At 34.7% G+C, this 25,825-nt stretch overlaps 1 protein-coding gene and 1 long non-coding RNA gene across 2 annotated transcripts; one reads left to right on the top strand and one right to left on the bottom strand.

The window, feature by feature from the left end:
• LOC105163918 (N-terminal acetyltransferase B complex auxiliary subunit NAA25) lies at positions 1,337 to 20,117 on the bottom strand. The gene is made up of 19 exons (XM_011082450.2): positions 19,717 to 20,117; positions 19,459 to 19,618; positions 19,246 to 19,364; positions 19,078 to 19,152; positions 17,071 to 17,164; positions 16,846 to 16,964; positions 14,981 to 15,051; positions 13,855 to 13,990; positions 13,600 to 13,775; positions 12,957 to 13,159; positions 12,432 to 12,562; positions 11,264 to 11,340; positions 7,742 to 7,816; positions 7,382 to 7,574; positions 5,817 to 5,936; positions 5,583 to 5,721; positions 5,351 to 5,391; positions 4,266 to 4,529; positions 1,337 to 2,370 (listed from the first exon to the last, which is right to left on the bottom strand). The coding sequence occupies exons 1-19, from the start codon at positions 19,861 to 19,863 to the stop codon at positions 1,675 to 1,677; spliced, it is 3,036 nt and encodes a 1,011-aa protein (XP_011080752.1). The 5' UTR covers positions 19,864 to 20,117; the 3' UTR covers positions 1,337 to 1,674.
• Positions 20,858 to 24,816, top strand: LOC110012200. Its single transcript, XR_002287370.1, has 5 exons — positions 20,858 to 20,985; positions 23,921 to 23,989; positions 24,061 to 24,129; positions 24,206 to 24,270; positions 24,345 to 24,816. It is a non-coding gene; the product is annotated as an uncharacterized LOC110012200 (long non-coding RNA).

Consider the following 25,825-nt stretch of genomic DNA (forward strand, 5'->3'; position numbering starts at 1 on the left):
ACATTTTTACAACCCGGGGATTCAAACTTAGGAGTCAAATATATATATATATATTTCTATGTACGTCTAATTATGTATATATTATAGAAGTTGAAAGTGTCAAATCTTGTAAAGCTGAGATTATATGTAAAGGAGTAAACCACAATCTACGAACTCAGTAATTAAGAGGATTTCTAGGTAAATTTATTCAAAATATTTTATGAGCTCGTCCCTACATTGTATAAGATGTGTTTAAAAGATGTTCAATTTTATTTTCAAAATAAACTTTTAAGACATTTGGATCAAATAAGATATTAAAACTATTAATGTATTTTCACATCTCATAAAAATATGTTATGGTGTTTGTGATAGAAAGATCTTTATATTGATAAAATAATTAAAAATGACATCATACACCTTATAGTTGTTTAAGTATAATAATTTATTATTAAATACTGAACCAAGAAAATTAAATAACAAATAAATTTCTAGAGCGAAAGAGAGAGTCATTCATCGTCGACAAATAATAATGTAATCTTGTGAAGGTATAAATGAGATATAGACAAAACAATAAGGATATTTTTGTCTTATAAAATACGAATCTTGTACAGCTTATAAAATATTTTTAAAAAATTGGGTTGAATTAACTGTTTTTAAAGAACTATAAGATCCAAAATATTTTATTTTAAAATAAATTATCAAACAATTTTTAAACTTACAAACTCTTAAATGTCTTAAAAAATATTAAAATAGGTTACAAGGTTTGGCAAACAAGGGTGACGCTCTAAGGGGCAGGTAGAATTGAATACATTTCCACATTAATGTGAAGAAACTTCAATGCAAAATCACGAGTACGAAGAAATAATTTATATATTTATGTGTTGGGGTGGAAGGGAGATCCTCTCTTTAAATGTATTTGTTTGTTTCTGGAATCTGGTTATTGTGAAAGCCTCTCTTACAAACGAATCATTTCATAATAATCTTAGTAGAAAAAGGAACACCTGAATAAAGGCAAGTAGAAGAAGGAAAATGAAAAGAAAAGCTGATCTTGGGGCAGCAGGTGAGTGAGAGCTGCTTCAATCAAGGCACTGACTGGCAAACAGTAATAACAATATAGAAATGAGAAGGTTTGATTAGTTTGCTTCCCAACTGCTCTTCGCCACCAAAACTCATCACACCTGTGCTTGTAAATGTATCTACTTTCCACCATTTTTTACAAAGAGATTGTCGACCAGCCAACTAAACCAAATGGAATCCTTCAACACCATTCTACAGATTTCATTAATCGTAAAACATGCATATCACAAAGGCTTAGCTATGGGAAGTGGCAATTTAGGATGAAGAAAATGCGTGTGCACTTGACAACAAGAGAAGTATATTTTGTTACCTTTCCCGGAAAAAAAATATTTATTTCAATTTACAACATAGGGTAATACGGATCAATCTTACACAAAAATTCAAAATATAAATCTTGATGGATCTCGAAAAATTGAGCTCTATCATTTTCCATACATGTTCGGGTAAAATGAGGTAAACCTAAATGAGAAAACAAACTACAAAAATTTTAACAAGGTCGGAAATAGTTGTTGCAGGCCGATTGAAATCCATAAAAGAACAATGGATAAAGAAATCATCACCTGGAGGAGAGACTCTTCGACTCAATTCCATCTCCAGACCAGTTCTACCAAGTTTTAGCTACAATTGGAGTCTAACAGTCTGCAATGATTTGAGTTTCAACTCACAAAGTTTGAGGAAATCTGACAGTAAACTACGCTGCCCAGTAATGATATTCCTTACGACACCAGCAGGACTCCAAGACTGCACTGCCTCAAGAATCCTAGCACCAACTTCAACATCCTTTACCAGTGAGCTAGAAGACTCGAGTATATTGAAGACCTTTCCAGGTCCATCGTTTCTTCCATTTCTCAGAATTGAGGAGAATAGAGCTTCAACCTTTTCATCATCAGGTGTGTTGAGTTGCTCTTTTAACCATCTCGTAACCATCTCTATAGTATCACAGAGAGACTGGATTGAATTTTGCATCTCATGCAATAGCTGGGTATTGGATTGGTCCACGGATCCCCCCTTCTTTTTCTTCCTGCCTGAAGGATGCAAAGACCGTATGCAGGAGTGGATGATTAGGACATGCCAAGCCAAGGGTTCAGTCACCAGCTGCACCAGGAATGGAAGATGACTTCCTGGAGAAGACACTACGGGCCCTGTACATCTAATCGTCTCCGTGACATACTTCCTAAACATAATATTCACAAGGTTCCAGGTACTAGTACTAGAAGGATCTGTATCGGAAAACTTAATCTCATGAGAATTTAGATTCCAAGCATTCAAAAACACGGCGAAATTCATCCAGTCAATCAGATCTGGACTTGGTGCCTGCGCAAAGTGTATGTTTATTAATCATTAGAGACAGGCTGTAATTAGACATATTAATTCAACTTAAAAAACATAAGCAAAATGAAAAGTAAAGCCAGATCAATAGTCATATATTTCTTTTACACAGAGGTGGGAAACTAGGTCTTTATCCTCACATATCAATATTGTTGGGCTCTAATAAGGTGCTCAAAAATGCTTATAACTTATACAGCCAATGAACTGTTACACATTCCTCCCACAAGCAATGTAGCAAAGTTGTAACATAGTGAGTTGCCTTGTACTAGACATTATGAACAAAACAAGAATATGTCGGCCTGTAGGTCTTCAGTCCAACTACCACAACCCTTGAAATAGAATACAGCAACCAAAATTCTGATTATTCAAATCCATATCATAAATAATGGATAGATAGTTTGCATGTATGCACAAACTCATCTCAAAAGAAAATGCGGTCATTCAATGATAAGTTATAAAAGCAAGCTATCGACAATGGGTGAACTATCATTTTCTTGGCCTAAAAGAAGAAATCTTTCTCCATAAACTTGGCGGCTGGGCAGGGGCCTTTAAGAACACCTTTCTAACTGCGAATGTGATTTCATTGTACCATTTGGGAACTGATAGTCAAATCTTCGGAAATAACTATTTGCAGCTTGACATTTTAAAACACTCATTGAACTTTCTCGCTAGAAAGAAAAGCAATAAAGGAAATTCTATGCTTCACCGAATTGCTGTATGGATATTATAATACGCAGAACTAATGGTATTTCATAACCATAATCCAATTGAAAAGGAATATAATCATATCTACTAGGATTAATTACATTGACATCCCTTGATTTTAGGTCCACATGCTGTGCCATTTGCAAAATTACTAGTACACCCATTCTAGTTGTAGTTGTAATTATGCATACACCCCTTGTTCACTAGCCAAAATTTTGTGGGTGTTTGTGTATTTAGACCTAATTTTAGGGGGTGTCAATGTAATTTACCCTATATATTATTTGATTCATTCGCCACATAATAAGTCCAACAGAAGCAATTAATTGAATGTTGATTAATACGTAATTGATCAAATATTTGATGAAATCCACTATTTGATGTATTGGAAAAATGAATGATCCATCAGGCCCAAGAATGCTCTCAGACAAATGGATCATGTTATGGCCAAATTCCTCCTCATTGCAACCTGGTGAATTGGGAGAAGCCGAGGTATTATTTTGCATACGCATGTGCATTCATGGCAAACCATATTGAGGACTAATTGCTAAATCCATAACAATCTATTTGTGTGTGAACCACGATATGTGCAGTACCTGTTCCCGGTATCAGTTTCTGTCCCCAACTCATGAGTAACATGTATTTAAAAAACATTACAGCGAGATTTCACTAAGGCCTCGTTCCAAATGCCAAGTTCAGGTCCTCCAACAAGGATATAACAATGCTTAAGCAGAAAACACAAAATATCCAGATTCTAAAGTACGTATATATAAGAAGCCCATTCGACTTAAAGTTTTGTATTACAAAATATACTATTTTATCATCATGCCAAGACCTTGGTGAAGCAAAAGATTCTCAAATTCAACCTCAAATACTACTGACTGATTTTTAATCAACTAACAGAAAGAATGTTAAATATTATTCCTAAATTGTTTCTATATAGTTTTTACCCTGTTCATTTCTCTTGCATCACCTTCTTTTTTCCTATACCAATTTTTCCTGTTCTATTCAAGGAGAGGAAAAGAAACAAAATATGAAAACTGCTGCAGGGAAACCCCAAATGCCATGATACCCATTACCCCTTCTGACCTAACAACTATTCACGGAAGGGCTATAAAATGCACAAGTAAGCATAACTAGGAAACATCAAAATCACTGTAAAATGAAAAAGAACATACCTCAAAGGGTTTCTGACCACTTGAAAACCCAAGGACAAGTTCTACTGCATCCTGGAATGAAAAATCTAAGATCTTTGTATAGCGCTCAAGTAAAATTTTCAGCTCCAACGATAGTTTCGAATCAACTAGAGCCCCATTGGCTTCAAGATTCTCCTTCACAGACTCCGACGCAGAATATATTGACAAATATATCATCCGCGGAAGAAGAGACCTCTTCTCCACTGTTTTAACAACATTTTCCTCTGTTTGTTTGATCTGATTATGCTGCGAACATTTACGTATATATTATAACCTCGTTCAGATTTGGGAATAGAATTATATTATCTAATGAACTCAAAAAAGGATCAAATATAACAGTTTGTCGGCAGAGACAATTAGTAAAACCTGTCAGGCACACCAAGCAAAATCTCTGCCAGAAAAACACGGCAAATATTATCCGAAGACAGTTAGCTACCTAGATGTCAAACAAGTCAGCTATAACCCAATTCTTTTCCATCATTTTGGTTAGCTAACAATTTAGGGTCCAAAACCAGTAAAATCAGAAGATAAATTATGTTTTATGTGCTGAATCAGTTTCAAGGTATGAAAGAACATGGAGTGGAATACGAGAAACTTTGAATCATCCTAGGATCCCATAACAAGATAAAATAAAGTTTTCATAAGATCTGAGTTCTGCTAAAATCCATTCAAGTATATAAAATTAGAAGACAACGTAACCATCAAATTCCCAAGCCTTTGAGGAATCTAAACCATATAAGAACAACCTTCTGTTACTATGGAACTATTAATAAGAAATAACTTTGACATAAGAAAAGCAAGAGTTGACCCAAACCAACTCAAAAGGGAAAACTGAAAAATAGCCAGGTTTTTAATAATTATGTTTACTATGGAGGTCAATCAGAAAACTAATTAACAATTTATCATTGAGACGATGTCATTATTCAAATAAAAAATTTCTTCTTAAGCTTTTACTTCCCTTGAGCCTCTCAAAATGGGGCATTACATGTTGAACTTATAACTTATCACCATAAAAATGTATAAATAAATAAAGACATTGATTTAAGTTGAAAGCTGAATTTTCATACCGTGTTTTCTCTAGGGCAAGAGGACACTCCTTCAAAGGGTCCTGGAAACATGAGGCTCTCATTAAATTTCGTTATAATTCACTATAACAAGCAAGCACCGACAAAGCTTGTTGATAAGATGGTACGAGGCAGACTAACAAAAAGCACTAATATAGATAATAATCAGTTAGTAGGACTTATCGACGTATCCTTGGATAAAGTAATGGAATGCAATTAGAAGGAGCATACTGACCCAAGAGATAATTTTTATCAGAAGTTGGTGTCCACCAAGGCCGCAACTTCAAGTCTTCATTAAAGGTCAACGATTTGCTTCTAATCTCATTTGAGAGCTCAAGAGGGTGAGTTCCACATCTCAAGCTTTCCAGGATGCACTGATAATAAATTTTGTTCAGAATCTTTTCACTTAGGGAAAAAAAGTCAAAAGCAGCAAGAAGTTAAGTTAAATAATACTGCGGTATATAATAACCTCCACTTCATCAATATTATTTGAGTTTTGCTTTAGCTGCAAAATTGGTGCTTCAATCTTCGCCATCAGATAGTGGCTGGAACGTTGCAATCTTTCCTTAAATTGGACAAATTCAATTACCTAAAATATTAAAGAAACAAAGGATTTTGAGCTTTCTAATAACAAAGAAAGTTACTTAAACTAATGGAAAAACATCAAGAATTTTAAGTATTGAACTACAAAGAAGGAATTATAACAATGTTATCACCTCACAGAAAAGAAAAAAAAATGACATGTTATTTAAGTAATGACACAGGTAGAATTATATCCAGTTCTTTCATTCATGAGAAAGAATCTTTTATAAGTTGTCTTTTTACATTTTGGATCACTAAATATTACCCATGTTCACAAAATAAGACAAAGTAACTCAACGGAAATTTCAGGCAGCACGGAGACATTTTTCTTTGCTAACTAATGCTTCACTAGATTGCTAAATATATGACTATTTTGGACTCTAGTAGATCATACTTTCTTGATCGGTAGCTGAACCTACCTCAGAATATCACCACTCAAAACCTGAAATGGTGCTAGGAAATTGTAAAGAACCTTTACAAAAATATGCATTTACGATAAGTACATGTTTCAGCCATTTGAGATTTCAAGTTCCAAAAACCAAAAGCATTAACAAAATGTCACATGGACTTCCCTTGGTGATTGAAAAGAACTTCAATCACAGATCTGTTTAATAATTACACTCTGAAGGCACTGCTGCGCCGAAATATGGGCGGCAGTATATCTACTAAATGCGAGCTATGCTGCCCAAGATGTTTAGTAATTTCTAATGACAGTTTAATGAAGTTATTAATCATGTAAAGCATGGTCAAATATGTTACATGGTAAGCAAACAGAAATTCCATGTAGATACCCTTGAATCTTCTTTTTGGTGGAATTTCGTAATCCAGCTAAACAAAATTCTAGTAGAGGAAGTAAGATTCTTTTCGTATTTATTCTAAAATGTTTCCCGAAAGTGTATCTAAAAGAGAGTAGAAACTTCAATTGGTAGTCATTTCAAAATGAAATGTGTATGGATATTTGTACTTAAAAGTTGGGCAGGTGTAAAATCTTTTGGTTTTCATTCACAGAGCATGTCATATCTTATCACGTGTTGTTTCCATGTGGTCCATCTGATGTTACCAGTGTCAAATAATGACGCTGGCATTTTGTTGATAATATACAATCCGATAATGAATAGTAATTTAATTTTTATGCAGTACCTTTTTATCCATATTCATAAGAGAGAATCTACCGTTCAAAATGCTTTATCATCCAACAATAGAAACAAAACACAAACTAAGTTATCAAGGTACTAGTACATTCTTTTAGCTAAAATGAAAAATAAAGAAACATTCTACAGATAAACACCGAGGGCTGTAGGATGCTCTTTCTTTTATGAAAGCGGGGAAGTGAATCCAAGGCTTGCTGGATCTGCCTTGAGCATTTCCAGATCAAGAGAAAAGGGACAACAAACCCAAGAATGTTATTAAAAATTAAATATAAGTAAACAGTAGTAAGAGCATTCAACTTACTTTGGAGTAGTTCCTATGGCGATAGGCAAGAAATGTAAGATCTGCAGATTCTCGAAAATGATCATCCATGAATTTTAGATACTCCCTTAAGAGATCACTTAAATCTGCCCACAGTGGAGATGCTACCATCTGCGGTAAAATGTGGGGAGATACTGTCTCCAGCAGAATATTCTTCACATCCAAAGATTTATAACTGCAAAGAACAAACAAACTCAAAACTAGGCTTCAGTGGAATAGAAAACTTAATAAAGACTTCAACATGGACCCCTCACCAACAATCAGAACAATAAATTAGCAGCATAGATTGAAATTTTTTTGGCAAAAATTGCGAAATCTGGTGGCAATGAACTATTGGTTTACCGTTCATAAGCTAATGGAAGGGAACTCCAATAAGAATAAAGATGCACCAATAAAATCTTATACTGCCACACATATCTGTGAAACATGACAAGAAAATTGAAGGTTAGATTTAGATGTAGTTACATTGTGTATAATGTGTACTCTCAGAATGAAGCTAATGAAGGGAACTCCAATAAGAATAATGATGCAGAAATAAAATCTTATACTGCCACACATATCTCTGGAACATGACCAGAAAATTAAATGTTAGATCTAGATGTAGAAGTTACATTCTTTATAATGTGTATTCTAGGAATAAAGCTATTACACTCATCACAAAAAAGCATCCATGGTAAAGATTTGCAAACACAATTTTATAATAGGTCTCGACAGAAACCCTGGTTACATCATGCTTCAGTAAAATTATAAAAGGCGTGCTGAAGTCCCAAAAAACGCCTAAAATAAGTTATACCCCACTTTAAATTTCGGGTATGTCCCGGATGTAAAGTCAAATATAATTAGAATGTTGGTCTCTGGATTATTGTCGAGTATCGTAATGCTCAAAGTGGTATACCACACAGCTTATATGCACTCTATTGAGGCTTGCTAACGTTGAACTTGTTAAACTTGGTGCATGTCTTGGTGTGCATGCCAGAAAGGTTAACCATACCATGATCATTTGTTGTATAAGTTCAGATTACAAGAATCAAGATATAATGACCAGACCCAAGACTTTCACAAATAAATAAGGTGGGCTTGCCCGAGTATGATACTAGCTGCAACGAGGCAGTAGAGGGGGATTACGCACAAGTCTTTCACGGATGTATGCACAGCCTTACTTTTCAGTTACAAAGTACGCAAGCAACCCAAAAAATTGTACGTAAAGGGCAAAGTCATACACTTAAGGCGCAACGATTCTAAGGGAGTATTTGTGAAAACTTCTTTCGGAGAAGTTATTTTTGTCGAAAAAGTTGAAAGTTTCAGAAGAATAAACAATGGGTGGTGTTTGTAAAACAGTGAAAAGCATATAAGAGCTAAATTGGGTAGGGTTAGGGGAAAAGGCACTTCTAAAAGAAGCTTAATTGATTAAATGCCGTTTTGTCACCATGTGATAAAAGGAGATATTTTTCCTTAATATCGTCACTTGCCATTTTCAATAATAATCTTTCCACCAACAATAATAATTTTGGTTTCAATTAGTATATCTCATGGTTAATTTTTATAAATATTTGTCATTTATATTATTAAAGAATTTAATACTAAATTACCAATAGAAAAATTCAATGTTCATTTATATACAATATATAAACTTGCATGATTGTCAAAAAATATATTTTATTATTTAATCATAGCAATTATTTATATATTTCGAATAATATCAGATAATATAACAAATATAAAAATATATGAAATATTGCCAAAAAATATAAAAACTCTAAAATATTAAATATGTAAAAGTAAAATTTTATTAGTATTAATTATTGAAATTATTCCACAACTTTAGATGTGCAATTTTGAAAACAAATTAAAAACGGTAAATTTGAATTAACATTATTATAATAATAATCTAAAAGGAAATCGAATTTGTTTACAGAAAAGCCAAACCAACTAGAAGAGCCCCAACCCCACACCCCCACCCCCTGAGGGGAAAAAAAAAAGGTGGTTCTAGCTTTTGGCTTAAAAGTGTTTTTCTTTCACAAGAAGCTAGCATCCCAAACACCTCAAAAGTGGTTTTTTTAAGCCAACTTCTGAAAAGCACTTTTTATAAGCTCTCCCGAAGACTCCCCAAGGCGTTTAGACTTATAAAGTAAGAGAATGCATCACAACCGAAACTGTATCACTACAAGCCAAGACGTGCTCCAGAAAAGGTAGACACATGAGCAACACCCGCAGCACTTGGCATCAACATCCATCTCCCTTGTTGCCTAAAACTATATGACTAACTGAAATTTATGTAGCCCTCTCCCGACCACCACAAAAGTCACCTCCCTTCAGACGACTCTCAATAAGCCCACGAACATCCCATTCCCATAATCATCAGCAATAAGACCCCCACAATAATTCAATTAATGGCAAATAAAATATCTTCGACGAAGCTAGTATTTCCCTGTACTAAACGATGAGAAACAAGTTGAAAAATAAGAATCAAAGTAGTTGCCGGATCATTGATACCGCAAATGGAAAGAAAAATAATGAGAAGAAATGGGACAAGGATAAAAATGCATAGAGAGAAACAAAAATGGAAGAGAAAAAGCAATAAACCACTACTAGCACATAATTGCTGGGACCAAGGATAAATAAGGAAAGACTTAATATCTAGTTTAATATATGAAATCAATACTTGGTGAGATATTTCTTGCTCTAAAACCAAAATTGCAGACAAGTTATTTGGTTAACATTCACACTTATTAGAATAATAGCATTTTAATTCTTGAAGATATCACCCAATATGGGCTCAATGTAGAACCATTTTGGTCACATAAAAGATACTATAACTTCCGATCACTGTTGCAACAAAAAGGATTAAATCAATACTCAATTATATACCTGAAAGATAAGTTTATGAGATATCCATATGATCTATGTAGATAATGTGTGTTAAACTTGGAAATGTATTCTAGATAGGATGTGACAATCCTGGATCACAAAATTCTGAGACTGATAGCAGTCCAGAACTCTTCTGTATCTTAAATCCCAGAACTGCTCATTACAGCCTAGGTATCTTAAATTTGTTCACTTCTACATTTCAAAATCCCAGAAATCTTCTGTATTAGTTCCTCTCATTTACTGTTTCAGCCAAAGAAAATCTAAGGAGCTTTCCATATCTTCAACTACGTCATAGACAAGTATCCTCACACATACAGGTCCTAACCTCACTTCAGTTATTTTCACTGTGCCCATTAAATGATCCATGGTTAGTTCCTACAGTCTGCTAATTAGTCAAACCATTTACCAATCAGCACATAATAGATGTTTATGGAGAATGAGACAGCCAAATGACTTGGATTTTGATTGCATCTGGAAATGTAATATCAACCCAGCTTCAGTCCTGGTCAGGAAGTGAAAATTGTTGGCTTGTAGAGACATGTATGCAGTTTTAATCACAACAAGCACATTATTCTGCATACATATTGGAGCCTTTATCAGTTTTGAGCTAAGCCGCTGGCTTACGTCCAGAATGAGAACTGAATCACTTTCTTACTTCATTTCTATTTTGCAAAGGTATGTAGCATCAACTATCATTCATGCAACATAAAAATTCAGCTTTAGATGATGTATATGTTACTCTCTCATTTCCATGGGAGAGATTAATCTTGAAGAACAAGCATACACCGTCACTAAAGCATATCAGATCCTGAAAACTTTTCCTTTCTAGTTCTGCCTTTTGTTATTTCTACCACTATAAGCTTTCTAAAGAGACAAAATCAAATTTCCTTTCAGCAACTCTGCCACTGACAAGGGAAGAATACTTTTTCATGTTTGCTGACAGTTAAGGAATGTCATGAAGTAATGACAACGATATAAGAAAGATAAACATCAGACCTTCGGATAGCCAAACCAAACTCCAGAATCATAATTGACTCCAGCAGATAGCCGAGATCCCTTGTGCGCCAGAAAAGCTTAGCCACAAGGTGAAAAAGATTATTAATTGACACAACATAACTTCAAAGTTCCATCATGCCACAAATATGGTAAACCAAACAGAAGACCTTAACAAAAAATGCACCAAAGTCGAAATGTTTTGCCAAATAAAGCATAGAAACGGGCAGCAGTTCCACCATATCCAAATTTTATGACGTGGGTTAAACAGGTATAGATATATAAATTGGAGAAAGCATAAGATAAACTGATAGTGGGCCCAAGTCCTTCCAAATGAATTTGTGAAAAAGACAAATTACGGGTCAATTTAGTGAGAATGTTTTAAGCCCAAAAAAAATCCCAGAAAATGTGGCATTAACATTTCGAAAAACCCCTAAAACAAAAACGAAATTCAATTTGGAAGAGAGATTAATATTCTGAATTTAAAGAATGATTCCTGAAAATGAAAACCTCCATCAATCACTGTCAGCAGGTAATCTTCATTACATACATCCATGTACTATTTAAGAATTCTAAGCAAGATAACAGCTAAAAAACTTTCAAGGTTAGCAGACAACACAGGGACAACTAACATAGAAAAAAGCTTGAAGCACATGAGTATTCAAAATCCAGAAGCAGCACAATCAGTTATAAAGTATGGCATTTATGGATAGCAAAAAGTAGGTCATTTCAAGAAAGTCTCATATTAGATTTCCAATTAAAGAGACCAGATTACGTGTTCTTTCTCAAGGGAGTTGAGCTTCATCCATTTATATCTATATGTATAGCTTGGACCAATAGATTATGGTTTGTGAGATATCATGCTGTAGTATCTCTCTCCATGTACCAAAAGCAAAGACACAGAATAATAAGCTAGGACATCAGAGTATTAGCTCCATCAATTTTCTGCTAAGTCTTTGTGCAAATAGCAAGGGATACAAGTGGAACTGAAGTCAAACTGTCCGGGCAAAAGTTAGGTGTAAACAAAATTGTAGTTTAAGATAACAAATGCTTCAAACATAAGCATCCTTTCTCACTCAATAAGAAAAGTACAATAGTCAAGCAAGTTTCCGGCACCAGTCGTGCAATATAAATGCCCAAGAAATTACAACTGGAGCACATGAGATAGTACCTGAACCAAAACATTGCATGCCAGTGACAAAAGCTCTTCACCATGCATACTCTCCTGAACATCTAACTCTTTAGACAGCGGAAGGTTCTTACAAAACATTTCTATCATTCGTACAGCTATGTCCTCGAGGTCTGTCAAATAAGCACAATAAAGTAAATTATAATTGCCACGGAAGTCGTGACAATACGTTAAGATTTCTGGTTCACTACATTATATAAGAAAAATAAACTATAAAATATAAGATGCAGATAAAGTATTAAAGAAACAAAAGCAAGCAACTACAATTTTGCGGATGGTAAGCAATTTTGCAAGGAATTGCTGAAGCAAAGAAGATTGGACATAATCCACATACTATTCCATAATAAGCTTCATCAGGTAAGGCCTGAACCAAATAAAAGGGTAAAAGGAGAGATCTTCCTAGATGAAACAAATTGCGATCAAATGGTAAAACAATCCAAAATTTATATAAAAGAAAATGCCGACCAGATAAAGTCATTAATGAAATGGCTCAAGGCTAAGGCATACCATTAACTGGTAGAGCAAATAGGTCACCAATTGAGTTCTGGATTTTGAATACAGTTATAGACTGCCCAAGTTCTTTTGTTGGCCCGCTCACGCTACCTACACATTCCTTCACCAGTTTCTTCAAAAACTCACTCTTCTTATTGTAATCAAGAACTTCAAGAAACCTTTCAACATCTGACGTGAAACAAGCCAAGTGCCCAAACCTGTCTCCACAGAATCAAGCGTTCATTAGTATGAGTAAAGAAGCAAAATACTAATGACAATTGCAAAACTGTCAAAAGAAATTATCACAATTAGCTATCAATTCAGGGGTAATTAAGTCATATGTAGAGCCACAACCATTTCTCGCATTCTGCACTTTTGTTATTTTAGTAAATGCAATAAGTTGAGCTCATCTAACTAGTGCTAAAGGTAAGTCCAAAAGCATGATTCACGAATAGACTGATTTCACAAGTATCACCACATGAACTTTCTCCCAAAAAAAAAAAAATTCAAGCTAGAAAGCAACCAGTCAGCACAAGCACAATATAGAGTGACACCAGTCATCCAGGTTCTTTACATCAAGATCGATCAGAGAGAAAGATGTGCAGATGAAAGTGGAAAATAAGCCAACAAGCAAGGCAGAGGGAGGGGCCAGCAAAACCTGATAAAATATTGCATCAGATCCTCAACTACTTTGTCAGCATCACCTTTCCCAAACAGAAGCTTTCGTCTTTCAATTTCAAGATGAGCCAAGTATGGACATCTTGCAGAATTATCATTGGCCTCCACCATCAATTTCCGTACAAAGTCCACTGCTTGTGACATGCGGGAATCAAACTGAAAACAAAAGTTAAACATGTCAAATGCTTTAGAAAGTATAATCATTAAGCTTTAACAGGGAACTACAAGAACTTACAAGTTCCTCTGATATCTGAAAATTCTTGCACTCCGTGGATTTTAATGGATGAATAGGATCACTGTCTTTGATGAAGATACTTCCGTCCTCCAGCAAACAGCCAAGGTATTGCAGAAAACATTCCCAGTCATCAGGACTACAAATCAAAGAAAGAAAAAGAAATTATCAAATGCAAATAAGATTTGTGTCAAGTGCATCACTCAAGACAATGTACTTGAAAAATGACAGCATAAAGAAAGTACAGCATATTAGTGTGATGTAATATATTGCTTCTTCCTTTGAAGATGTTTCAGTAATATTAAGAAAAGAAAACTCAAATCCTTTAAACACTGTCCAATTCCAAAACTTGAAAAGGAAAGTTTAACAACACTACAAGGATTAAAAGTCTACATACAAGAACTAATACTGTCACACTTTCTATTAAAGATTAAAGTATACTAAACTCTCAGAATCTTAAAAAGGTCAGTATAGGAACACAGCCAAACTGACCTAAAGGTATATTGGGTCAGATCTTTACGATCAGCTTCCAAGTTTGACATATAGTCATTCGTAAGCTGAACATGCAGTTGTTATTACTTTTTGTGGAAAACATAGTACTTATAATGGAAAAATTACTGAAGACAGGAAAACAAAATCTCTCAAACTTACTATATTCAAATCTTTTAGTACAACAAAAGAAAAGAACATAGGCAAAAAAAAAAAAAAAAAAAAAAAAAAGCAACATATAGCAAATAATTCAAAAGTGAAAAAGACCCATGTACATCACTCAAGGATTTATATATATTTCACTTTCATATTTTGATAAAGAAACAAAATACTAAGAGGAATCATAGTCAAAAGTAAGCAAAGAATTTTACAAGTGTACATGTATAAAGGTAATAATAAGACTGGACTGACATTCTTAGGTTCCCCTCGGGTGTACTGAATAACATAACATTAAAGTAATATAGTTAGTCTTGTTTCAATATATTTCAAGGATTGGTTGCTTTTATGTAATATTTGCATGGATGACGATTCAAACATAAAATAGCTTGGAACCAGCTGCCCGAGAAAAAAAAGACGATAGATATAAATAAGCAACAAAAATTATATGCAACTAAATTAATTGACAGTTTATAAGGCATACCATAGTACTAAGACTTTCTGAAATACATCAGCTGCAGCAACATAGTCTCCTGCCCTAGCAAGAAGCCTTCCCTGTCAACTTAAAGTTACAGGAAACAAGCTTAAACAAAGACAAAAGGAAACTACCAGGACAGCAAGCAGAGTTGGAGCATTGAGAATCTTCATGAACAATATACTACAAGCAATCCATAGTATATTAAAGGCGGAAACTCTCTGGAACAGTTTTTTGTTTGATAGTAAGTGCATCCAAAAATTTCTACGTATATTTTGAAGTAGTTCACCATACTACAGAGAATTCACAGGTGAATGCACAGAAACAGAATCATAGAGGGGTCTGTATAAGTAAAGTTAAAACGCATCAAAAAGGACACAAAAACTAATGAATCACGCCACTAAACTCTAAGAACGTGCATAGAACTATAAATTTGATTTTAAGGTTGTGTGTCTTGCAAGCTATAATATCTTTCCTACTAACTGCAACAAAGTTCAATCAAACTACCAATGTAAAATGCTGATTTCATCTGTGCTAGCCCACACCACCTAGCAGATTTCAATCTTAACTTTAGATGAGAAACTAAAGAGGCTCTCAAGTTCTTAACTGCAGAAAATATAAAAGCAACTCACTGATCTCTTAACCGTCCCCACCCTAGGAATTCAAGATGTGTCACAAGTTCAAGCAAATTTCAGATCTTTGGGGTTGCAGTACACAATTATTTCAACCTTAGTTTTCTTTTACGTCTAATGATAAGCAAACAAAGAAACTAGCACTCAGCATGGTAATATAAGTATGCTATGAAATCTCAGTTTCAGACTTTCAGTAATTCAACTATAAGGTTGTATGTATTGTTTAGTTTATGAAGTTTTGTTATGTTGAATTTGTTGTTTTATACGTCTTATTTAACTCTTTATACATTAATCTAGTCAAAATAATACTAATTATATAAATATATAGATTATTTCTTATATTTGCGCAATCCTTCTAAAAGGCGTGCGCCGCGCCATGTGCCATGGCTCCAGGAGCCCTTGGCACCATTGTGCGCCGTGCGCCACTGACTACTATGGCATGGTTCAACAAAATAGTGATCTAACATGCTGAACCAGTGCACAAACAGAAGCTTGTGTTCGCATCTCTCTTGGGGAGTTTTACGACTAGTTGTTGAAAAGATCTCAGTGATACTGAAATGTTCAGAGCAATATTGCTAAAATACTAATATCATAACATTCTAGTCAACCCCAGAGATCATAGTGCTATCTAGCTTTCAATAAGAATCACACGAGAAGCACAAATAATGCCACAGCCAGGATCTACAAATGCAAATAAGTTAATCTCTGATATACATCACGATATATTCTGTTTACCAGCAACAACTACTTTAGATAAGAGACAGGTCAAATCATAAATCAAGGATATCAAGAAGCAAAAAGATCATCTATTATACAAAAACGACAAAATAAGAGCTATCCAAAAAGATAACTACAGAAAAACACAACAATCGAAGTTGGTTTTCCAGGCAAAGCAGCCTTTAAAAATAAGAAACGCGACACCACACTTCCGTACTTTTAAGTTTTAAATCACAATAAATAAACTTTTGCATAACAACCACACAAATGCCAAAAATCAATAAATTGAAGTACAAACAAATTCTGGTCAAAAGGCCAAGTCTAAAAACAAGCTCAACATAACTTAAGTTCTAACTTGTGTTTGACCTCCAAAGTTAGTTCATTTTACAAACTGCAATATTACTTGTTCAAGTCCAAGAATATCCGCCAGGGAAAATACCAATCTTTTTGCACAATTAAAAATGGTGAAAACAAAAGTATGTTCCATTGAGATACATTGCTAGAGGAGAATATTATACAAAGTACCTGTAGACGTAGTTTATCCACTTCAATCATCATAAGAGAGCCTAATTTTCCACAAAGAATCTCCAGCGCGTCACCAAACTTACATTGCTGCTCCAACAGAGATATATAAACACTAAGAGCTGCACCGGACAAAGTTACTTCAGTGACCAAACAATCCACAGAAATATGAAACTCATCTCCTTCAAATTACCTACTGAAAACAGTCAGAAGAAGAAGAAGAAGAACCTTCTGGCTCATGTAAACCATGAGAAGCTATATGTTTCTTGAGCAGACCTTCAGCCAATTGGAAAAGCTTCCCTCCCCCATTGCCGCAGCAAACCTTTGATCAGTACAAACACAAAAAATAAGAAAAAGCGCTTATCGGGAAGATAGAAATTTTTCATGGTCAAAAGTATATCTTCAGCAATTAGGAACACATAATTGATTAGATTCACACAATCATCAGATTCAGAAAGATATTATCGGTGCTATACAAACAATAATTTATCAGTTAATTCCATTATAGCAACTAGCAAAATTGTAATAACTCAGTCCAAATAGGCTAATAACATAATATTTAGCAAATAATGACAACTACTAAATATTGCTCTTTCCACATCTACAAGTATCAAAAGTGCACCACTTTTTATGTAATTAGATAATTTCATCTGAAAAGCTAATCCAGATCACAAAGTAAATAATGCCCAGAGAGGATGTTGTGACTAAGATGTTGGTAACAGAGGAAAACTAAATTCACTTTTACTTATGATTCTCTTTTCTACCTTTGGCTCCCCCAATATGAAAAGAGTTACCACCAAAGCAGAAAAACTGGATCTCTGCCAAGTACATCATGCACTAAAATTTCTCCCAAATGAAGTTGGCCTAGGGATAAACTTTTAACACCATAGTACAGCAGCTAATCTTCCCTGATTTTACATTTCAAGGTTTGACAAGAAATCTTTATTAAATAAAATAAATCAACTTAATGGAGTCAAACAGGAATCTCATTGGTTGTTGTAAACATATCTTCCAAGAAATGACACTGGATGGACCACCAGATTGATGGTGTTAATTCATATGAATAGGAAACTAATTCTTCAATGATTGTGTTTTATCGGATGATGTTATTCTTCTTTGCCAGATGCAGCAATAAGACAAATATTTCACCTTTTCTACAATTTCTATAAATTTCCCGTTCATTTCATCCATAGTTGTTAAAGGTGCATGAGCGTCTTGGCGCCAACGTTCTTTGGAGCAATGGAAGCACACACAGATTTGCCGAAATAATTTACATACACCATTAGTATTTTTACCAAAATCAGAATGTTTGAACTTAGGTTTTTAACTTTCTAGCCAAAAGTTTCAAAATAAAATCAAATTATAACCATGTATTTAGCAAGAAAAATCAGCAACTGATTCAAATATTACAGCACGAATCAGAAATTTATTTATTAGCAAACTATTTGATAGAAGCAAGAAAATTAAGTTATCCCATTAAATAATAACAACAATGCAGCATAATAAAGTAATCGAAAATTTACCAAATTTCAGGGGAAAAAACAAAAAACCAAAAGAAAAATGGATAAATAAGAGCTGGAATAGTAGCCTTTGACAGAAAAAGAAAAGAAAAGGTGGAAAGAAGAAAGGAAAGAAAGGGAAGAGATGGAGATAGAGAAGGCAGTAGCATACAGGAGGACAGAAAAGAATAAGGACGAGGAAGAAGAAAGAAAAAACAAGAGAAAATAAAAAGACATTACCATGATTCATGAAAGAAGAACATTACTGCTAGAGACAGACTAGTGCAGATTTGCGTTTTCTTCTTCAGTTTTGTTTTCTTTTTCAAATAAAAGCCCAGCCCAGCCCTTTTAAGACTGGCGTTCAGCCAGGCACCGTGCATAAAAAGGTACCCTCTCACCATGGCTGCGCAGGGTGAAAGCCAAGCACCATTGCTGGAAAACGGTGCTGGGCCCTTGCCCTTTATGACATAGTGCCATTTACAACTCCGTTTACTACAGACTCGAAATCATGCAATCAGGTGCCTCGTTTGTGCTTTGCAATGAAGCCTCCACAAATACACAATAGAAGAGTTGTAATGTAAAAGAAAAGATAACATACTGATGTAAGTTGTTACCTATGCTTCCATTTCTGATTAGAAATCACAAGTCTTAAAAGAGAGTATGTTATGTGAAGTACTAAGACAAATAAATCATCTTAACAAAAAGGATAAACAATATAGATGGAGCAGGAGGAAACCTGCAACTGAATGCTGCAAACCGCCCAGAGTAAGAACCTTTCTTCACCAGCAATCTTGTACATTTTAATAGCTATCTGAAATAACAAAAAATGGCTAAAAATTGCACAAGATACAATGAAGGAAATGAGAGTAAGGCAGTAAAAATGCAAGAAACACCTTCCACCAACCTGTTGCTGCTTCACAAATGAATATTCCCGCACATAACAGCTGAATAGGCCCATCATTACTTCCAAATTGTTGGGATATTTTGTACAAGCGTACTCATAACAACTTGTTGCCAATTCCACTGCCCAATTCAACCATTACTTCAATGCATATTAATCTAACAAGAAAACCCATACAAATTAAATTAACAAAATAGAAGCACAGTAAACACAAACAGTGATCAAGTCTCTGGAAAACAATCTGTAAAGTGCTGAGTGTGAGATCGTCCACGAAGACGTTGGAATCATTGGTGCACAAAATCTCTTTGGCATTTAAGCAAACGGACAGCGCTTCCTCGTTCTTGCCCATCCTTTCTAATATCAGAGCCTTCAGCGCCTGCAAATTGGAAACAAGAACTCGAACAATAACAAACAGAAAATGTACTTCATCCAATTAACATGAAAGAATACAAAGATGATTCTGGGCGCACTCACGAGCGCGTAAGGAGAGTTTGGGTATTTGGACAGCAATGCAGTTGAGAGCTTAAGGGCGTTCTTGAACTGGCGAGAGTCAACAGCGTCCCAAATGGGTCGGACCCTCCGCTCCGGGATGCCACCGGCTAACCCGAATTTCGACGCCATAGGCAAAATAAGCTGATATGCAAGGTCCTTTTCTTGCTTCTTACTAATATGAATATACAATTGAGATTTTCTCCGGATGTCCCTTGAACGCAACGACTGAAACGGGGTTGCCAAGAGAGAAGGAAAAACTTTAACGACTGAAACGGGATTGCGAAGAGAGAAGGAAAAACCTTTAACCTAGCGGAGGCGGAGGGTTGCTTCGAAGACTGTCAGTAGTACTTTTCGCGGGGCTATGCGATGTGGGCGTGGGTGTGGGTGTGGGGTTTTCATGTTGCGGGTGCGTGCGAGTACATAATAAATAATTTTTTATATTTTAAAATATATTATAAATAAAAAATATATACAAATTACTGTATTACGTTAAAAAAAAACTAATTCATTAGTTATAATTTAAAAAGTTGAATAAATTAGTTGAAAAGCATTTTTGACTTTATAAAAAATTAGTGCCACGGTGTCATTAACCGTCATTTGGGAATATAGAGCTCTTTTCCTTTTTATATTAGTATATATGGAAGTACGAGTTCGGTGTGTTATTTAGGAAATTCTAGTTCGCACCAACTTAGTTAAATTTGAATCAATTATATACTAAGTACAGGCAAAATTGCAAAATTGATCCCGTAAGTATGGGAGGTGGCATAATTGGGACTGTAAGAACAGGACTGGCAATTTTAGTCTTGTAAGTATTGATTTTTTGGCAATTTTGGTCCGAATGACCAAAATTGTCCAAAAACACGGTGGAGAGATTTGGGCTTTATGGTTCTGATGTCCACGTGTGCAACTTAAACACCTAGGAGCTTCCGTGGCGAATCACGTGGCTTTAGGCGGAAAAAAGAGGACAACTGGGCCAAAATTACTCAATCAGCAGTACACATGGCCTGACATGTGGGAAAAAAATAATGATGTGGCAAAATTGTAAAAAATTAAAGTGTTAAAAAAGAGAGCTGTAAAATAGAGCAATAAAAATTCACCCCCAAATCACAGTATTTCGCCCAAATCGAAAGACTAAAAATCCTTCTTTCAACTCGACTCTACAATTGATCGTCGATTGAGGAGGAAGAAACCCGATTGAAGCAATGCCACTTCAGGATCCTGAGTTTAACGATTTTCCTCCACCTTCGTACGGTAAGTTTGTATGTTTTCAAAAAATCTGACTTTTAGCGTTAAATCTAGGATTTTTTGTGGTCCCAACAAATGAAAATGGTCCACTGTGTTTTTGTTCTAAAATTTCCAACACTATAGTCTCATTTGTTATTTTCTTGAAAGCAACAATGGACGATATTTTTTTTTATGTTTATCTGCTGAATATTTTATTTTGCCCATGTGCGTGTAAATGTATTCATTTTCTGGAATTATGTGTAAATGTATCCATTATGTTTTCTTTTCTTGTATGATTTTTTATGAATTTTTCTATGATTAAACTTTTTACCTTGTTAACTTGTTCTGTTTTCTTTTTTTTTTTTTTTTGTATGATTTTGTACGAATTTTAACTTGTTCTGTTTTGTGTTTTTTTTTTTTTTTTTTTTTTTTTTTTTTGTATGATTTTGTACGAATTTTAACTTGTTCTGTTTTGTGTTTTTTTTTTTTTTTCTTTTCGATGATAATGACAGATTGTTAGCAACCATTACATTACATCTTTTGGGTAATGTAATGTACAAATTTGGTTATGAGGATCTGTATGATTTGTCTATTTTAAAACTGAATGAAATGGCTAGTGAGGAGGATTATTTTGGTAATAGGATATATTTCACAAAGCTTGGAGATGTGTATTACAAAGTAAATAATGATGAAGTTTTGTTTGATGCGTGTATTGGTATAGCTCCTAAAAAATAAATCAATATATATGTTGAAGTTATGGAAATGTTATGGGCAGTCAGGTTGGTGAATGTAGTACATAATCTCAAGAGGGTAGGTTAACTAATGAAGAAGGGGGAAATTTTGAAAGAATTTGAATCCTTTGAAAATAGTGATTAAGATTTGAGAAATGATGAGATGAATACTCAAAAAACAGGAGAGTATATTGATGAAGAGGTTCTGGAAAAACAAATAGAAAGAGAGGTAGAAGAAACTAATATGAAAGAAAAGATTGAAAAAAATAAAGATCATGACAAGAGTAGCAATGAAGAGGGTGAGGAAGACCTACTGGGAGTGAGGATGACTTTTAGAGTGGAAAGGGGTCTGATGATGATGAAACAAGAGAGCCAAATATTGTTTTCAATCCTGTGGAACAATATGATCCTACCTTTGAATTAGGTATGAACTTCAGCACTAAAATTGAATTTAGAAATGCCATTCACAGTCATGCAATAAAATCAAGGAGGCAATTGAAAATCACCAAAAATGATAAGAACAAAATGTATGCTAGATGTGCTAAGGAAGATTGTCAGTGGAGGATAAATGCACACAAAATGACTGATGAATGCACATTTTAGATAAGAGAATATAATTCCAATCACACTTGTGGAAGGGACTATCATGTTAAAAATTTAAAGTCAAAATGGCTTGCAGAAAAGTATATTAAAAAATTCAGAAATGATCCAAAAGAAATATCAAGGGTTTTAAAGTTGATGTCGTTCAGGATTTAAGAGTCAACATATCACGAGATCAAGCGTATAGAGCCAAAAGAAAGGCACTAAAATCAATAGAGGGTGCTCCTGAGGTACAATATTCAATGATGCAAGATTATGCACATGAATGCTGAAAGGTAACCCAGGCTCCATAGTGGTGGTAGGGGTGGATAGTGATCAGAAATTCGACAAATTTTATGTGTGTTTTGGTGCCTTGAAAAATGGGTTAAATAGGGGGTGTAGACAGGTGGTAGGTGTTGATGGATGTCATCTAAAAGGTCTTTTGGGGGTGTTCTATTAACAGCAGTAGGCATTAATCCGAATAATAATATTTATCCTATTGTTGGAAAAGAAATGAGGGTGACTTGGGAGTGGTTTTTAAAACTTCTGAAATCTGATTTGAGGGTGGTTAGAGATAATCAGTGGTGTTTCATATCTGATAAGCAAAAAGGGTTAGTTCAAGCATTTGAGAAAGTGTTTCTTGCTTCAGATCATAGATTTTGTGTGAGACATCTACATTCCAACTTGAAGAATGCACTAAAAACTGTTTGTGGAAGGCTGCAAGGGCTACTACCCTTAATGAATTCAGATTGTGTATAAAACAAATGTCAGTACTTGATAAAACTGCTGCAGAATGGTTTGATGATAAACCCCCTACACAGTGGAGTAGATCACACTTCAAAACTGATATTAAGTGTGATATTTTATTGAATAATTATTGTGAAACATTTAACTCGAACATTTTGGAGGCTAGAGAGAAACCTATTGTCACTATGCTTGAATGGATTAAAGAGTAATTGATGAGAAGATTGCAGGAGAACAGGGATAGGGCAGACCTAAAATGGACTAGTGTTATATGTCCTAGGATTGTGAAAATTGTTGAGAAAAATGTTGAAAAATCCGCAGATTGCATTCCCATAAAGGCTGATTCATCCCATTATCAACTAAACTATTTTGATGGTTCACAACATTCAGTTGATTTGGACAAGAGAAGCTATTCTTGTAGGAAATGGGATTTGAATGGAATCCCATGTAAACATACTTGTATGTCATATTGTGTAAAGGTGATGATCCTGTTAAGTATGTGAACGAGTGCTATAGTGTGGCATCTTATAAAAATGTTTATAAGACTGCAATTATGCCTATGGTTGGTAGAGAATTATGGACTGCTATACAATTCATCCCTCATTTGCCACCAAACTTTGGTAGGGGGGCTAGTAGGCCTGCAAAATCTATACGGAGGAAACCTGATGAGATAGTGTCAAAGTAGAAAAAAATGGTAAAGGGAAGCCACAGAACAGGTTGAAAAGTGTGCAAAAGACTATCAAGTGCAACAAATGCGGTGAGGAGAAACACAATGCCCGAAGATGTCCATTGAAGAACCTAGAAGAAGATGGACAAGTCACTTATGCATTTAGTCAAGTGATAGAAGAAATCAAGTCTGATTTTGGTGTGTTAATTTCATACTTATTTATGAAACTTTTTTGTTACAGGTTGAAAAGGAGATAGGTGACAAGGACACTTTGACTAAAAATGATGCGTTTGAGGGAGACAAATCTATAGTAAGAAACATCAGTACCCATTCTTTCCATTTTAAGTTGCCATTCATTATTACTTAATAACTTTTTTGCAGGGGATGCAAGAACAAATTTCAACTGATGAGATGAGTAAACCTGATGCATTTGAGGAGAACAAGTCTATGGTAAGAAACTTCAGTACCCATTCGTTCCATTTTAATTATACATCTTCTAATACTTGATATTGACTGTTTTTTCAAGGCATGAAAGAACAACAACTTTCAAGTACTGCAGGCCATCATACAAGCCAATAAACTGTAGTTTTAGTAAGTAATTCTTAAGTAATTTCAAGAATCTTGTTTATTATTCACTTATTTGGTTTATTTTATTCTCCTTATAGGTAATACCCAAACCATTCAAGCCACCCCGATATAAATAAAAAGTTGCACACAAGCAACAATGGAAGCCATCATACAAGTCTTCCGCATCCCAGCAATAAGATGCAGCTCAAAGCTCTAGGCCTCCTCCGCCAACTCATCTGCAGCCACCAGTCCCAAAAGTTAATATTAGAGCCCCACCACGATGGAGAGGGAGACATGAGGTATTTCCAAAATAACCTTTACAACCAGAGACCAAATCTCTTCTGTCAACCTGCACATTTTTTGAGAAGGATGACAAGAAGTATGTTACATTATTACGATTGAACAATATGTTATTACAATCGAAGGACAACGGAGACAAGGGCAAGAAGAAAGATGGGAGGAATTCACCTTTTGTTTAAAAACTTTTCAATATTGATTGAAACATTTTTTGTTTATAATCTCAACATACTTGAGAAACTTGAGAAATTGGTTGTTATTGCATATCTTATGAATTAGGGGTTTTGTGGACAGGTTGTTGTTGAAGAAATGTTGTAAATGAATGTTCATGTTTTTTGTGAAGACATGTTGTAAATTGATGTTAGTATGAAATGAATGTTTCTCATTATGTTGAAAATGGAGTAGAAATGAATGTTTTCATTTTCATTATATTGCTGAAAATCCATTATATTGTTGAAAATGGTGCAGAAATGGCTGGAAAGGGTGCAGAAATGAATGTTTTCATTTTTATTATATTGCTGAAAATTCATTATATTGTTGAAAAGGGTGCAGAAATGGTTGAAAATTCATTTTCGCTTTTATTCTATTACTAAATTAATTAACAACTGCAATTTTAGGCTTTTAGTTTCATTCTTAAAATTCATTAACATAATTCTTTAACAACATAACACATAATTCACAAAAGCTTCAAATTTGAGGCTTTCAATTTCATTATCAAAACCACAAAATACCATTACATTTCCTCCATCTTATGTTTACCCATATCTATTAATATAATGTAAGTCCCTACCAATCTAGCAACCTGGAACGGTTCATCCAAAGACCACCATCCGTTTACCCATCCAAAAACCGACCAACACAAACCATGATGCCACTAAGCAAACTTTAAGCCAAAATATCTTCCTCTTCAACAGTTTTGCTTCGGTTTCCATTGCTTGAAGCTTGCGACCAAATCGGGTATGACACACAAAGCTCTAGCACACATAGGTGGGTCATCCCATGTAAAAATCGACATCCTCCACTCTGCAATCGAACAAAAAATAAGCCAACATCTACAAAACTTAAACTTAAACTTCAATTCTTACCTTATAATTTGCGCAAGAATAAAACCTTCTTGCGGGATTGTCATTGGTTCAAGAGGTTCTCAATGGAGCTCTAATGCCACAAAAGCAGTTTACCAAAGTGGTGGAGTAATTGCCTGATGATAAAGAAGACATTTTTGTTGTTTTCTTCACCTGCAACTTCATTTGCAGCAACAAAAAGAAAAGAGAGAGAGAGGGAA

The sequence above is a fragment of the Sesamum indicum genome, linkage group LG6 (genome assembly GCF_000512975.1).
Source record: "Sesamum indicum cultivar Zhongzhi No. 13 linkage group LG6, S_indicum_v1.0, whole genome shotgun sequence".
NCBI classification, from domain to species: Eukaryota; Viridiplantae; Streptophyta; class Magnoliopsida; order Lamiales; family Pedaliaceae; genus Sesamum; species Sesamum indicum.

What these genes read in the sequence shown, in the direction of transcription:
- LOC105163918 (XM_011082450.2), bottom strand. Translation starts at nt 19,863, where the DNA reads ATGGCGTCGAAATTCGGGTTAGCCGGTGGCATCCCGGAGCGGAGGGTC. An exon ending in CATGCAATGTTTTGGTTCAG is followed by an intron (nt 11,341 to 12,431) that starts GTACTATCTCAT and finishes CTTGTGGCTAAG; the next exon opens with CTTTTCTGGCGCACAAGGGA. An exon ending in ATAATATTGATGAAGTGGAG is followed by an intron (nt 5,722 to 5,816) that starts GTTATTATATAC and finishes ATTTATTATCAG; the next exon opens with TGCATCCTGGAAAGCTTGAG.